The 15,541-nt window shown below is 37.3% G+C and overlaps 2 protein-coding genes across 2 annotated transcripts; one reads left to right on the plus strand and one right to left on the minus strand.

The window, feature by feature from the left end:
• Nucleotides 1-467: 467 nt before the first annotated feature.
• Nucleotides 468-12,197, plus strand: rap1gapl (RAP1 GTPase activating protein-like). The gene is made up of 19 exons (XM_051721862.1): nt 468-708; nt 836-868; nt 973-1,066; nt 4,454-4,489; nt 4,593-4,640; nt 4,848-5,045; nt 5,850-5,947; nt 6,207-6,285; nt 6,376-6,429; nt 6,630-6,713; nt 7,012-7,112; nt 7,228-7,357; nt 8,061-8,231; nt 8,484-8,555; nt 9,478-9,564; nt 9,681-9,836; nt 11,407-11,490; nt 11,669-11,679; nt 11,776-12,197. The coding sequence occupies exons 1-19, from the start codon at nt 644-646 to the stop codon at nt 11,849-11,851; spliced, it is 1,677 nt and encodes a 558-aa protein (XP_051577822.1). The 5' UTR covers nt 468-643; the 3' UTR covers nt 11,852-12,197.
• Nucleotides 12,198-12,372: 175 nt separating this feature from the next.
• On the minus strand, nt 12,373-14,330 carry rps9 (ribosomal protein S9). Its single transcript, XM_051721769.1, has 5 exons — nt 14,279-14,330; nt 13,709-13,821; nt 13,503-13,625; nt 13,145-13,331; nt 12,373-12,635 (listed from the first exon to the last, which is right to left on the minus strand). The coding sequence occupies exons 2-5, from the start codon at nt 13,803-13,805 to the stop codon at nt 12,458-12,460; spliced, it is 585 nt and encodes a 194-aa protein (XP_051577729.1). The 5' UTR covers nt 13,806-13,821; nt 14,279-14,330; the 3' UTR covers nt 12,373-12,457.
• Between the last annotated feature and the right edge of the window lie 1,211 nt (nt 14,331-15,541).

Here is a 15,541-nt window from a genome sequence, read left to right on the forward strand (position 1 = left end):
ATAAAATACAAAATTTCGTTCTTTTTTTTTCTTTTCTTTTTTGCCATGTGCTCCCTCTCCACTGTTTCATTTCTCTATTCTTTCATCTATGGAGTCTCTTGACCCCTCTCTCTCTTCCTCTTTCCCTGCTCCCTCCCTCTAGCCCTCCCTCTCTCCCCTGCTGCCTTGCCTCCTCTCTATAAGAGAGTTTGGTCAATAATTGATGAATCTTGCTCACTGAAAGGGTAACAGGTCTATACCAATAGTCCATTGCCCATTCACATCTATCTATCCCCCCTCCCTGGCAGGTTTTTAGAGATGCTGTGTAAACGCTACACAAATACTTTTAAACGATTTCAGGGAGTGAATATTTACCATTGTGTCTATACAAAGGCTTTTAGTTTGTTTGTGTATGTGCAGTAGTTCACTGACCTCTGATGTCAGTGGACATGCAAGAGTTACTCCTGTCAGTCATCAGGCAGCAGGAGACAAGGAAGGGAGAGATTAAATGAGAGAGTGGCAGGGGGCAGAGAGGAAATAAAGAGAGAGAGAGAGAGAGAGAGAGAGAGATACATAGAGATAGAGGCAGTTAATTCACCATAAGCAGTGATGGCCTGCATGCTTGGTTAGCATATTTCTGTGGCTGTCTGTTATAAACTCTGCTATGGAGAAGAGAAATGAGAAGTTGTTCTCCAGAAAAAGAAGTTTCACATTTGGAGCTTATGGCGGGTGAGTAGATATGACAAATCACATTCAACATTGATTGTGATTTTAACACATCATCTAATTGGGTTTCAAAAACAGTGCTGTCTGAATTTAGACTTTCTGTCATTTGGCCTCTCTATTCTGTGTGCAGGATTGACAAATTCATCAGTGGGAACGAGAGCAGGTCAGATACAGTATGGGTTTGTTGTTGCACTCAGGTGTTTGAGTTGAGTTAATGTTTACAGATCCTGGACTGTTCCAGAACTGTACTCTCTGTGTGTGTTACAGCTGTTCAGAATCTGTCGGGCACAGTATATTGGATATTTTAGATTCCCCTTCCAGTGAGGCTAAGCCACTCACCTCTGCCCCATCTAGCCAGAAGGTAAAAAATCATATGGTTTTAGATCTTCTAAAGATGTTCAAAATGAAATTGTGGAGATAGCAAATAGTGTTCTCTCCAGATTTTAAATTTGAATAATAGAAATATTCAACTCGGTGACAATTCAGATTCTACCTTGATAATGTGTTGATTATGCTTATACAGTATATACTGTAATACATACACTCACTGAGAACTTTATTAGGAACTACTGTACACCTACTTATACATGCTATCATCTAATCAATTGATTGTGTGGCAGCAATGCAATAAATAAAATCATGCAGATACAGGCCAGGAACTTTAGTTAATGTACACCTCAACCATCAGAATGGGGGAAAAAAAATATGATCTCAGTGATTTCGACCGTGACATGATAGTTAGTGCCAGATAGGCTGTTTTGAGTATTTCTGTAACTGCTGATCTCCTGGGATGTTCACACTCAACAGTCTCTAGAATTTACTCCGAATGGTGCCAAAAACAAAAAACATCCAGTGAGTGGCATTTCTGTGGACAGAAATGCCTTGTTGATGAGAGAGGTCAACAGAGAATGGCAAGGTTCTGGTTCGAACTGACCCAGTGTATGGTAACTCAGATAACCGCTCTGTACAATTGTGGTGAGAAGAGCAGCATCTCAGAATGCTATTCCGAGATGCGGGCTTGCGCTTTTTTGGTGGCACGAGGGGGACCTACACAATATTTGTCAGGTAATTTTAATGTTGTGGCTGATCATGTATATATACACTGGTGGCCAAAAGTTTGGAATAATGTACAGATTTTGCTCTTATGGAAAGAAATTGGTACTTCTATTCACCAAAGTGTCATTCAACTGATCACAGTGTATAGTCAGGACATTAATAACGTGAAAAATTACTATTAAAATTTGAAAAAAATGTTCAGAACTTCTTAAACTACTTCAAAGAATTCTCATCCAAAAAATCCTCCACGTGCAGCAATGACAGCTTTGCAGATCCTTGGCATTCTAGCTGTCAGTTTGTCCAGATATTCAGGTGACATTTCACCCCACGCTTCCTGTAGCACTTGCCATAGCATAGCATAGCACTTGTCAGGTACTTCTCACGCACCTTAGCTGATCCCACAAAAGCTCAATGGGGTTTCCAATTATCTGTTGTCCAATGTCTGTGTTTCTTTGCCCATTCTAACCTTTTCTTTTTGTATTTCTGTTTCAAAAGTGGCTTTTTCTTTGCAATTCTTCCCATAAAGCCTGCACCCCTGAGTCTTCTCTTTACTTTTGTACATGAAACTGGCGTTGAGCTGGTAGAATTCAATGAAGCTGTCAGCTGAGGACATGTGAGGCATCTATTTCTCAAACTAGAGACTCTGATGTATTTATCCTCTTGTTTAGTTGTACATCTGGCCTTCCACATCTCTTTCTGTCCTTGTTAGAGCCAGTTGTCCTTTGTCTTTGAAGACTGTAGTGTACACCTTTGTATGAAATCTTCAGTGTTTTGGCAGTTTCAAGCATTGTATAGCCTTCATGCCTCAAAACAATGATTGACTGACGAGTTTCTAGAGAAAGCTGTTTCTTTTTTGCTATTTTTGACCTAATATTGACCTTAAGACAAAGTTAAGCTTCATTTAATGAACCATATAGCTTTTAACTGTGTTTGATATAATGGCAAGTGATTTTCTAGTACCAAATTAGCAATTTATCATGATTACTCAAGGATAAGGTGTTGGAGTGATGGCTGCTGGAAATGGGGCCTGTCAAGATTTGATCAAAAATGACTTTTTTCAAATAGTGATGGTGCTGTTTTTTACATCAGTAATGTCCTGACTATATTTTATGATCAGTTGAATGCCACTTTGGTGAATTAAGGTACCAATTTCCTTCCGAAACACCAAAATCTGTACATTATTCCAAATTTTTGGCTGCCAGTGTGTGTGTGTGTGTGTGTGTGTGTGTATATATATATATATATATATATATATATATATATATATATATATATATATATATACAGTATATAATACTTAGAACAGAGAGTGTTCCTGCAGCTCAACTGGCAGAACAAGAAGCTTGTGAGTTAAATTTCCAAAAAACACAAATACTGATAAAATGTATACCTTGAATGCACTTGTGGTCACTTTAGAAAAAGGTGTCTGCCAAATGCATGAATACTTGTTATGTAAAATACTTTAGAGGATACATTTCTGTACATTCTGTTGTTTTTCCTTCAGTTCAGGTTAAGAGTCTGGGTGTCATATTAGATAGTACTCTATCATTTGAAGCACACATAAATAATATTATTCGGTCAGCGTACTATAATTTACGTAACATAAATCGCCTTCGAGCATCTCTAACGGCTAATTGCACTGCTGTTCTTGTACATGCGTTAGTCACATCTCGTATAGACTATAGCAATTCTTTTCTTAGTGGTGTCCCACAAAAACTTCTTCACAAACTTAAAATGGTCCAAAATTCTGCAGCTTGGATCATTATGCGAACACCTTCGATAGAGCACATTTCTCCTGCACTCCAACAACTTCACTGGCTGCCAGTCAAATACTGGATAGAATTTAAGATTTTACTTTTTACTTACAAGGCTCTTCATAATTTAGCCCCTTCATATCTACGTGATCTTCTTCATGTTTACTCACCAAACCGATCCCTTAGATCTTCCACTTCCCTTACTCTTATTGTACCCTCTATATGTTTGACTACTATGGGATCTGGAGTTTTTAGTTATACTGCTCATTGTCTTTGGAATTCTCTATCACAAGATATATGAAATAGCCCTACTCTGCTAACTTTTAAATCATGTCTCAAAACCCATTATTTTAGATTATCTTATTTCTGATTTTTAAGGATTGTGTTTGTTGTTCTTTGTGTATTTGTATTTGTTTCTTTTATCATGTTAGATAATGTTATGCATTTATTGTTTGTGTATTTTAATGTACATGTAAGGCATCCTTGAGTGTCCTGAAAGGCGCCCACAAATAAAATGTATTATTATTATTATTATTATAATTATTCTTATTATTTCGTTTTCTTTTTTTTGTTTTGTTTTGGTAACACTTTACAATAAGGTTCCATTGGTTAACATTAGCTTAATTAACATCAATGAACAATACTTTTACAGCATTTATTAATCTTGGTTAATGTTCATTTCAACATAAAATAATATTGTTTTTTTATTAGAAGTCTTAGATGTTAACATTAGTTAATGCACTATGAACTAACATGAACTAACAATTAGCAGTTTATTTATTAACTAGCATTAACAAAGATTAATAATTGCTGTAAAAATATATATTGTTAATTGTTAATTCATGATACCTAATGCATTAACTAATGTTAACCAGTGGAACATTATTGTAAAGTGTTACTTTTTTTCACTTTTTCTATCACTCCTCGTTTCTCTGCAGGTGACAGAGTTGTTTGCGATAATCGAAAAGCTACAGGTAATGTCATTATCTTTCTCTCCACATTCTCAGTAAGTGTAAATACAGTATTATTGTCTTGTACTGTCAGAGTACTAAGGATTGTGTCTGGATTTGTCTGCAGGGTAGCAGACTGGATGAACAGCGTTGCGATTTCCCACCACCTTTGAGGGTAGGAACTGTTTTACCTGAACAGTCTATAAATGAATGATGATGATTACCAACACCAGTTTGTTTGTGTTTTAGTGGTTGTCTTTATGAAACTATATGAGCACATCATTTGAAATCAAATGTTTATATACTAAAAAAAAAATTTCAAGCTACATTTCTAAGCATAACTATCAATTTTACACTTACATTATCACTATTGATAACTCAGACACGGCTTTTGAAGATTGGAGATGGCTTACCTCTCATCCTGCCCCCTAAATCTGGAGGCTATTGGATCGACCCTCCTCTGGATAAGCACGTGGAGACCAGCCCTACTCTCTCACAGGGGGGGTTTGGTCTGGAGAGCTACGATATCATGGAAAGAGACAGTGACGCTAAAATCTTCCAGGAATTCTTCCGCCACAGAGTATGTTTATTAATTTGATGAAATTTGGGTTTAAAGGGATAGTTCACCCAAAAATAAAAATTCTATCATAATTTACTCACCTTAGTGTTGCTCCTGACCCGTATGACTTTCTTTCATCCATGGAACACAAAAGATGCTTTTTCTGAGAATATCTCTGCCATTCTTTTCTATATGAAGTGAATGAGGACTGGTGCTGTTTTGGCCACAGTATTATCATTTTTTATTATTATTATTTTCTTCTCCCCTTTTTCTCCCCAATTTGGAATGCCCAATTCTCAATGCGCTCCAATCCGGGTGGCAGAGGATGAATCTCAGTTGCCTCTGCATCTGAGACCGTCAATCCGCATATCTTATTACGTGGCTTGTTGAGTGCGTTACTGCGGAGACATAGCGCGTGTGGAGGCTTCACGCTCTTCTCTGCGGCATCCACGCACAACTCACCACATGCCCCACCGAGAGCAAACCACATAATGGCGACCATGAGGAGGTTACCCCATGTGACTCTACCCTCCCTAGCAACCGTGCCAATTTGGTTGGAGTCACTCAGCACGCCCTGGATTCGAACTCGCGACTCCAGGGGCAGTAGTCAGCGTCTTTACTCGTTGAGCTTCCCAGGCCCCCGGCCACAATATTATTTAAAAAAATAATAATTTAAATTCAGGTTTGGAACAACATAAAGGTGAGTAAAACTATTCCTTTAACTTGAATTTTATAAATCCTCCCCTTGAAGAGCCTCTCATGTAGGCTACTACATTCTTTGAATACTTGTATTATTTTCATGACTTTCTTTTATGTTTTCTGCAGTATCATCATTCGTTTACTGCCTTTGATCCCTCTCTTGGGCCCATAGTTTTGTCTGTTTGTCTTGAAGAAGAGGAAAATCGCCTGAGAGTCATTCTGAGGTGTGTTCTGTTTTTAGACATTAATTCAGGCCTCGTTATTTTACGTATCTTTGTATTTACTCTGAAAACACATAGCTGAAACTTCTACTGTTCAGTCAAGTATTCTGTAGAATTTTCTGTATCTAGTTTTCTGTAATTTATTAGAGCCTGAGCTTTAGCCTTGTGCCATAGTGTTTTTAAAGGTGTTCACCAGTGTGCTGTTCATAATGAATGTAGTTGTAGCAGACCATCTAGATCAGTTTTTCTTTCATTTAATCAGGATGAAGGAGTGCTCACTTCATGGGACATTCTCTGTTTCACTCTTTCAACACTTCCCCACAGCTGTGGAGCTGGCAAAGGTAACTTAGAACCGCCTAACCAGTTCTACTTGATTGACATACAGTGTGAGTGAATATTAGAAGTATCAGCTTCAATTTGTTTTATTAAAGATGCTGTGTTCAAGTGTCAGCGTGTCGTGTTTTGAGGCTGTGAGTTACTTAAAGGTAATCTTTCTCTTGTCAAAAGCTTTCTGTGGTTTGTCTGAAACAGGCGAATGATGCATGTACTTATCGAAGACTTATGGTTCTGATTTTATTGACCTTTTCACAAATTTCATAAAGTAAATACCAAGTCAAGAAAACAATATTTAAACAGTTCTCAACAGTAACTCATCCATTCTCAATTCTTTCTCTACCTTTAATAGGCCCCAGAGCTCATAATGGCATTTGATGAACACAGAGTGTCTCAAAACTTTAAATTTGGTGTCTTATATCAGAGAGAAGGACAGGTATGAAGGCACCAAGATATTATGTTTTTCTTGCATAAAATGATTTTTTAATTTTCAAATGCATTATAAATATAGTTTAATATACTCTATAATGGTGATTCATAAGCCCATTCAATGGGCACTTAATTTAGACACTTGCATCTCTCAGTTGTGCATTGTGTAATTACTTCAGGTAAATTGGGCCACATTTTTGTCATCTGAATATTAGAAAATGGCCTAATTTAACTGAATTAATCCTAGAAGGATTTGTTGTTACTCTTACATTATTTTCTTTTTATTTCAATGTCTTTTATGATAGTTAACAGAAGAAGATATTCTCAGTAACACAGAAGAAAGTGAGGAGTTTTTGGAGTTTTTATCAATACTAGGGCAGACTGTCAAACTGCAAGGATTCACTGGGTAAGGGGAATAAAAGAGCCATGACATTGGTTCAACAACAGCCCTCCACTGGACAACACTACTTTCAAATTTACATTCAACTGTCAAAAGTACATCAAAATCTTTATTGTCTTAGTTTCAGGGGAGGACTGGATGTGTCTCATGGCCAGACAGGAAGTGAAGCAGTTTTCACCTCATTCCATGGAAGAGAGATTATGTTCCATGTTGCCACTAAACTACCCTTCACAGAAGGGGATACACAGCAGGTGAAATATGTGTCTGCACAAGGGATTGGATGTAAAGAATCTGTTTCAATTAAGCTCATTTAACTCCAGTTGTGCCTTCATGCATGTTATAATATAGTTATTGTTTTAAACAGAATTGAGCAACTTACTAAATAACACATAAAATGTGTACAAAGTTATACAATCCAGTGGAAGAAGAACTGTTTAAGCTAAAGACTGCTTCTTCCCTGAATTTCTTCCATATCACATTATAAGCCACATCCACTAGATGCAAATCTAAAGATACCTTTCAGAAATAAATAAACTTAAAGGTGCACACTGTATTTTTTCCTCATTAAAAAAGTTTTACTGCCAAAGAAATGAATAGTAATTTTGAAACATACAATCTTGAGCACTCACATGAGATTAAAACTCTAGTCATATCAGAAACCTTATAAAAGATGTTTTATTCTAAATGTAGAGGGTCCCCCTCATGGGAGCTGGCATGTTGGGATCACATGACCAGCCAAGTACTATTCCCTTAATCTCAGTAACTGGCCGCCCTGTTATTGGACACTTTCACTCATAGATTTAATTACAGTAATCATGGCTGACTTAACTGAAAACTATTGCATTTGAATGATGCTGCATCCACACCAGGTGTCAATGTAAATCCAACTCAATATGAACAAAAAGGTTGTTCTTCTTGTTTTTGCATCTCTACTCTTCTGTTTTTTTTTCTTAGCTGCAGAGAAAGAGACACATTGGGAATGATATTGTGGCTTTGGTTTACCAAGAGGGTCACACACCCTTCATCTCTGATGTGATCAGGTCCCACTTCCTGCATTGTTTCATTGCAGTGCGGAGGATAAAGAGAGAGAATGAGGGAGAGGGAGGAGATGGAGGATCATTTCAGGTAAAGACTGGGTTTTTGTTATATTTTGGTTCATTAGAAGACAGAATAAAAGTTACTGTTCACCCAGAAATGGAAATTCTGTCTTTATTTACTTACCCTTATGGTGTTCCAAACATGTCGTAGACGTAGGCAGAATCTTAGCCTCAGTCACCATTAAAATTCATTGTATGTATGAAGCATTTTCATTTTTGGGTGAACTATCTCTTTAATTTCAGATGACAATTTCAAGAAATTCCTCCTTTTTATTGACAGGTATCTATTACTGCTAGGGAGGATGTGCCCCCATTTGGCCCACCTCTTCCTACACCTCCTATTTTTACTGAGGTGAGAACATTTGACTTAAAGATACAGAGGCCCTAGTGAGGCAGCTATTAAAGGGAATGTTCGCAAAAACAAAACAAAAAATTATCTTATCATTTACTCACCATCATGCCATCCCAGATGTGTAACTTTATTTCTTCTGCTGAACACAAACAAAGATATTTAGTTGAATATCTCAGTTCTGTAAGTCCATACAATGCAAGTGAATGGGTGCCAAAATTGTAAAGTCCCAAAATGCACATAAAGGCAGCACAAAAGTAATCCATAAGACTCCAGTGGTTAAATCCATATCTTCAGAAGTGATATGGTAGGCATGGGTGAGAAACAGATCAATATTTACTATAAATCTCCACTTTCACATTCTTCTTCTTTTGTTTTTGGCAATTCACATTCTTTGTGCATATCACCACCTACTGGGCAGGGAGGAGAATTTATGGTAAAAATTGACTTAAATATTTATGTTTCTCACCCACAAATATCATATTGCTTCTGAAGATGTGGATTTAACCACTGGAGTCTAATGGATTACTGTGATGCTGCATTTATGTGCATTTTGAAACTTCAAAATTTTTGGTACCCATTCACTTGCATTGTGAAGACCTACAGAGCTGAAATATTCTTCTTAAAATCTTAATTTGTGTTCAGCAGAAGAAAGTCATACACATCTGGGATGGCATGAGGGTGAGCAAATAATGAGAGAATTGTCATGTTTGGTAAACTATCCCTTTAACTTGCATAAGATAACCAAATTATAAACCATTTGGTCTCCGATCACCAAAAGGGTAGTAGTTCTCATTCATTAACATCTTCAGCATTTCAAAATGTGGATATTTTTCCTCCATCCTTTAAATAAATATAAAATCAACAAAACACATACAAATCCTTGCTATCAGTACCTGATGATGCTCTGAATTCCCACTTCCAGAGTTCAGTTTTGAGAGAGTTCCTCTTGACCAAACTTATAAATGCTGAAATCTCTTGTTACAAGGCTGAGAAATTCAGTCGACTGGAGGTAAGACACAAAACACCCTAGCAATCCAGAAAACGATGCATCAATTTATGTAAATTACAACCATATAAAATTACACTTCATGTACACTTCAAATTTCTCTCGTTTTATGAACCCAGTTGCGCACACGTTCATCTCTCCTGGAAGCACTACGATCTGAACTTTCTTCCCGTTCCCAGTTCATGTTAGGAGAGTCATCACAGCCCAGCATCCCCCTCACTGAAGGGGGCAGGAATGCTCCAGAGGGTGGTGGAGGATTCATTGAGAACTTTAAGGTAGACAAACTCAGTTTCATTGGGAGAGCAACAGATTTAAGGAATAGTTCACCCAAAAATGTAAATTCTGTCATGACTTACCATCATGTCATTCCAAACCTTTCAAAACATACTGTATGCCTTCAGAATACTTCGAATTTGACACAAGTCACATGGACTACTTTTATGATACTTTTGGCCACTTTTTAAGCTTTAACCCCTAAATGAATGTGAATTTCACCAAACATTCTTACATATTTGGATCTTTAGAGACCCGGCATGGACATATACCACAGAAATGGATCTACAAAATGCCCAGATAGTGTAACATTTTCTAAATATTTTCAAGACAATTAGAAAATAATAGAATAAAATATATGCTTATACTGTATACATATGTATTATTTTTCATATATCAAAGAGATAATGCAACAAACCAGGACAAATCTAGAACAGGATTCATTACTTTCACACTGAAATTCCAAGCGATGCAACTGGCTGTCAAACACATACTGAGCTACACGTAACACATAAGCTACACATACACTTTTGGTACATAAGCCATTATATATATACATATACAGGGTTGGGGAGTAACGGAATACATGTAGCAGGATTACGTATTTAAAATACAAAATATAAGTAACTGTATTCCACTACAGTTACAATTTAAATAATTGGTAATTAGAATACAGTTACATTCAAAAAGTATTTTGATTACTGAAGAGATTACTTTGCATTTATTGTCATTTGTTTAATTTAATCCTTTCAAATGGAAAACATTTATACATATAAATGATGTGATCCAAAGAGCATTTGAACAGCAGTGAAACACTTTCTTATGATGTGTTACATTCATACGAGCAGACAGAGAAGTAAGTTTGAAGTAAGTTTGGAGCAGAAGAAATAGAAATAAACCTTGTGTAAATTGTCAGCTTTACGCTAAGCTAAAATGCTATTTCTAGCCATTTTACATGCACATGTTACCAGACACAATCTTATTTTTTTATCAAGAAAATTCATGTTGGATCATAATTTCTTTTTTTTTTTCTAGTAAGACCTTTGATATTAGGGCAAAAATCGTATTCTTGATCATTTTTGTATTGATAATACGTTACTGACCTTGAGTAATCTAACGAAATACGTTTCAAATTACATTTTACAGCATGTGTTCTGTAATCTGTAGTGGAATACAGTAAATAACAATACAAAAAGTAACCCTCCCAACCCTGTATGTGTATATATATATATATATATATATATATATATATATATATATATATATATATATATATAGGTACAGGGGGTGGAATGAGGGGCCAGGTCACTAAATACCCAAGGTATGTGTTTAAGGGTTAAAATGAGTCGCTATCAACTAAAACTGTATTGAAAAGACGGACTGCGATATACATTAAAACACCTCCTTTTGTGTTCTGCATTAGAAAGCCAGACGGGTATGGAAAGACATGGTGAATTCCTTTAAGTAGCACAGGACATTTGGGATTCTGTTTTGATATTGTTACTGAATTGCACTTATTGTTTGAAATTAAAATTAGCACCAACCCTGAGTCAGTCTCTCTCTACATGTTAGCGAGCTATTAGGGTGCGTAGCCATTCGTTCGATACTTTGGGGGTACCAAAGAAGACAGGTGGTGTGGCAGGGCAAAGGCCAAAGGTAACCACAAAGACCAGTACACTCTAATCTCATCTAAATATTTAAATTCAAAGGGCAGGTCTTCCCTTAATATATTTGACATACTTTATATTAAATCTCCATATCTGCTCATTATGATTGTTATGCTAAAGTATTCCCATCGTTTCTTTTTTTTCTGGCTGCTGAAACACTGGAAAAGGACAGTGAAGGGTGAGATTAAATATATACACATTCCATTACTGTGAAAATCTTAATTGCATTGCAACAAACTTAGTTGTTGATACAGTTTTGTATTTCACCTTACAGTGACCAGACAAGCAGGACTGATAATGTGGGCTACACGGAAATGAAAGATCAAACCAGCCCACAGGATGACCTATAGCCAAAGTTGAGCCACTATTTCTGGAGCTAAAGCACCAAAAAAACAAAACAAAAAAAAAAAAACATCCTCTCAGCTGCAGACTTGAAACTGTGTGCTCACTATTCATTGACAAAACAGTGCAAAGCACATATAATACAAGTGTAAGTTGTTAGCTTTAGGTGATATCAAGGAGTATTTTAGATGTATAATTTGTATATCTGCTTTGAAGAGGCATAGTTTAAGCTCAACTGCTGCTTCTGGAACTACTACCCTAAGGGGTATGAATTTAACAAAGATTCTCAATTTATCCTATTAAGTGTATACCTAATATATTTAAGTTTTATTTGCAATGGCAGAACCAATAAATTGGTCCACCAACCTTTTTTGTATTTTCATTTAATGCGTCAACGGGTCACACTTTAGTCCTACAGCACTAACCTTGCTTACATGTCCACATTTGATAGACAGATGTAGGGAGAAAAACAAAAGTGCTTCACTACCTAGAACAACCAGCCACACTTTTGAAAAGAAGCACAAAAACATTCTTAATTTGGAATCAACCATTTTATTGAAAACTTGAGCAAGAGAGAAAAGCATGAACTGTATCCCTCCCCAAGAGCATTTAATTTAATCCTCCTCTTCATCATCACCACCTCCGGCACCACCCTGGGCCTTCTTGGCGTTCTTTCTCTTGACGCGGCCAGGGCGACCACCACCATATGGAGAGCGGAGAGAGAAGTCAATGTGCTTCTGGCTGTCCAGCCTTACCACGAAAGAGGGGATGTTCACAACCTGTTTGCGCACCCTAAAGAATGAGAACAGAAGGATAAATGGGGCAAAGTGTATTGAAGGTTATTCAAGACCTGATGTTGCTTCATCTCTCAAGGCCTCATTGACGAGGAATTCATGACACCACTGACAATCTGACAGCTTTTAATTAAATCATCGGCCAAGAGAGAGTGCAGCTACATCACAGTTGGTTTAAAAGCTCTGCCATAGTACCCACGTACGTTACCTGTTAAGACATGGTTTTGTGCATAAAGCTCCACAGTCATCATGGGAAGATTTAGGATTTGGTTACAGGCAAAGGTATACGGTTTAATCACCGAATTGACCTTGCAGAAATATTTCATTCCCACTCACTGGGAGGACTTTACACATGGTCAGCTAATAAAACAGGAAGACAACCTCAATAGACCAATGCCCAGACAATCACAGTAGTTACCATACACCTATGTGTACAGTAAAATAGTTTACCGTTCAAGAAACTGTTTCAAGTATGATTACACATCCTGTACACTTTCAGCATCTTACCGGATGTGCCTCTGACGGATTAGCACACGGGCATGGTGGATGCTCTTGGCCAGGCCCAGCTTGAAGACCTGAGTCTGCAGCCTCCTTTCCAAGAAGTCTTCCACTTTCAAGCCCAAAATGTAATCGAGCTTCATTTTGCCCTCATCCAGCACTCCAATACGCACCAGCCGCCTGAGCAAGGCGTTACCTAGTAGAATAATATAAAATGTGAGAACGTGCTTATCCACTGAAGGCATTACAAAGTTACACATTGACCTCATTCACGAGGAATTCTTGGCAACACTGACAATCTGAATTACATTTTTTTAATCATCGGCCACTGTCAAGTACAAATTAGAGCAAATTCCAAATTGTTTACCTTCAAAGAGACGCCTAGCATCCTTCTCATCTAGAGTGAGAAGCTCTCTGGCAGCCTTGCGGATCTTGGCCAGAGTGAACTTCACTCGCCAGACCTCTCTCTTATTCCTGAGGCCATACTCGCCTGTTTAAGAAAAAAAGCGGGTGTTAAATTGCATAAGTCGTATTAAAAAGTATATTTTTGCATTGAATAGATCTTGTCCTTACCAATAAGTTTCAACTCTTGGTCGAGACGTGACTTCTCGAAGGGACGTCTGGGAGTGACGTATGTCTTGCTACAAACCCAAGTCCTGGCGACGGGCATTGCGACTTATTTATGCCTGTAAGTTACAACATATCTTAATGCACTTTATCCACTTAATTAAAAAACAAAAAACAACCGCAGCTCAATTATTTGCATTTCTTTTACAGGTAGAGGCATCAAATCACCTATCCTATTAGTGTAGCAAAACTCTAAAGAACTGGGGTGTTACCACAGTAAACAAAAATAGTTCCCAGGCCATAATATTAAAGAGTTCACTGTGGGTATTAAATTACCATTAAAAGCAACGTGAAAAGGCACTTTGAGGACTAGGCCTGCGCGCAATATGCGACACCACGTTGTAGCACAACGCGTGCTAACTCGTCTCCCCACATTATAAAACATACTGATATGATACTAGACGACTAAAACCATTTCTTAATATATCAAGCGTTCAATAAGGCTTAATTAATAACGCTACACACACCAGCTTAAGGAAATTGTTACTGAAATATAGAGGACTGGAGTATCATTACCTCTCTGTGTCAAGCTCGCATGTGAAGAGAATATGCGAGCACCCTTCCCGGAAATATATACGTCCTCTTTAAACTACATTACCCAAAATACCTATAGTCCAGTGATTAATCGTGTCTTCCGTTAAAATTACGAATAACCATTTTGTTAGCTCCCCCTATTGGTTAAATATAATTCCCCCAAAAACTCACCTTCATGACATACCAGTTGTGTTTGACCTTCTTTCTTCTGCTGAACACGAAGATTTTTAGAGGAATTTCTCAGCCCTGTAGGTCCATACTAAACAAGTGAATGATGGCCAGAATTTTGAAGGTCCAAAAATCACATAAGGCAGCATAAATGTAATCCACACCATTCCAGTGGTTAAATCTATATCTTCAGAAGCAATATGATAGGTGTGGGAATCAAATATTTAAGTCCTTTTTTACTTTAAATTCTCCTCCCAGCCCAGTAGGTGGCGATATGCACAAAGAATGAGAACTGGCAAAAACAAAAGACAAATGCGGAAGTGAAAGGCAAGATTTATTGTAAAAAAAGAACTTAAATATTAATCTGTTTCTCAACCACCCCTATCATATCACTTCTGAAGATATGGATTTAACCACTGGAGTCGTGTGGATTACTTTTATGCTGCCTTATGTGATTTTTGGACCTTCTAAGTTCAGGCCACCAAAACATCTTTGTGTTCAGCAGAAGAGAGTCATACACATCTGAGATGGCATGTGTCACATTTTGTATAGATGAGGCCAGAGGGAGAGCAGGATCTAAATGCAGCAATCCTTAAATCCACAATCAAAAGAAGACAAGAATACACAGAAGATGATTACAAAGTTATCAAAACAAGCCAGTCATTTGTAATAACATTAACCATGCAACAACAAAAAAGAACTGACAATCATGGAACAAAACTAGAGGGTATTTATACAAAAAGGTGCTGATGAGGGAATGGAGAACAGGTGAGGAACATGGGGAACAGATGGCTGTGATGAGGGCAGTGCATCCTGGGAAATGTAGTTTGGGGGAAACTAATGACAAGACAAAAACTATTTCAAAATAAGAGTCCTTAGAACAACGATGACTGACAGCATGAGGGTAAATGATGAGAGAATTAAAATTTTTGGGTGAACTATCCCTTTTAAATCAGAACTTTAGTAAAAACAAGTACATTTAATTTGTCATTCGAACAGTTTGTGCAGGGTACACTAGCATGAAAATGCTTGTGACGAGGCTCAGATCCAGTTACAAGTACATTACAGACAATATAA

The sequence above is a fragment of the Myxocyprinus asiaticus genome, chromosome 16, assembly GCF_019703515.2.
Source record: "Myxocyprinus asiaticus isolate MX2 ecotype Aquarium Trade chromosome 16, UBuf_Myxa_2, whole genome shotgun sequence".
NCBI lineage: Eukaryota > Metazoa > Chordata > Actinopteri > Cypriniformes > Catostomidae > Myxocyprinus > Myxocyprinus asiaticus.

What these genes read in the sequence shown, in the direction of transcription:
- rap1gapl (XM_051721862.1), top strand. Translation starts at nt 644, where the DNA reads ATGGAGAAGAGAAATGAGAAGTTGTTCTCCAGAAAAAGAAGTTTCACA. An exon ending in ATCAGTGGGAACGAGAGCAG is followed by an intron (nt 869 to 972) that starts GTCAGATACAGT and finishes TGTGTGTTACAG; the next exon opens with CTGTTCAGAATCTGTCGGGC. An exon ending in CACCTCCTATTTTTACTGAG is followed by an intron (nt 8,556 to 9,477) that starts GTGAGAACATTT and finishes TCCCACTTCCAG; the next exon opens with AGTTCAGTTTTGAGAGAGTT.
- rps9 (XM_051721769.1), bottom strand. Translation starts at nt 13,805, where the DNA reads ATGCCCGTCGCCAGGACTTGGGTTTGTAGCAAGACATACGTCACTCCC. An exon ending in CCAAGAGTTGAAACTTATTG is followed by an intron (nt 13,626 to 13,708) that starts GTAAGGACAAGA and finishes TTTCTTAAACAG; the next exon opens with GCGAGTATGGCCTCAGGAAT. An exon ending in TGCTAGGCGTCTCTTTGAAG is followed by an intron (nt 13,332 to 13,502) that starts GTAAACAATTTG and finishes TTATTCTACTAG; the next exon opens with GTAACGCCTTGCTCAGGCGG.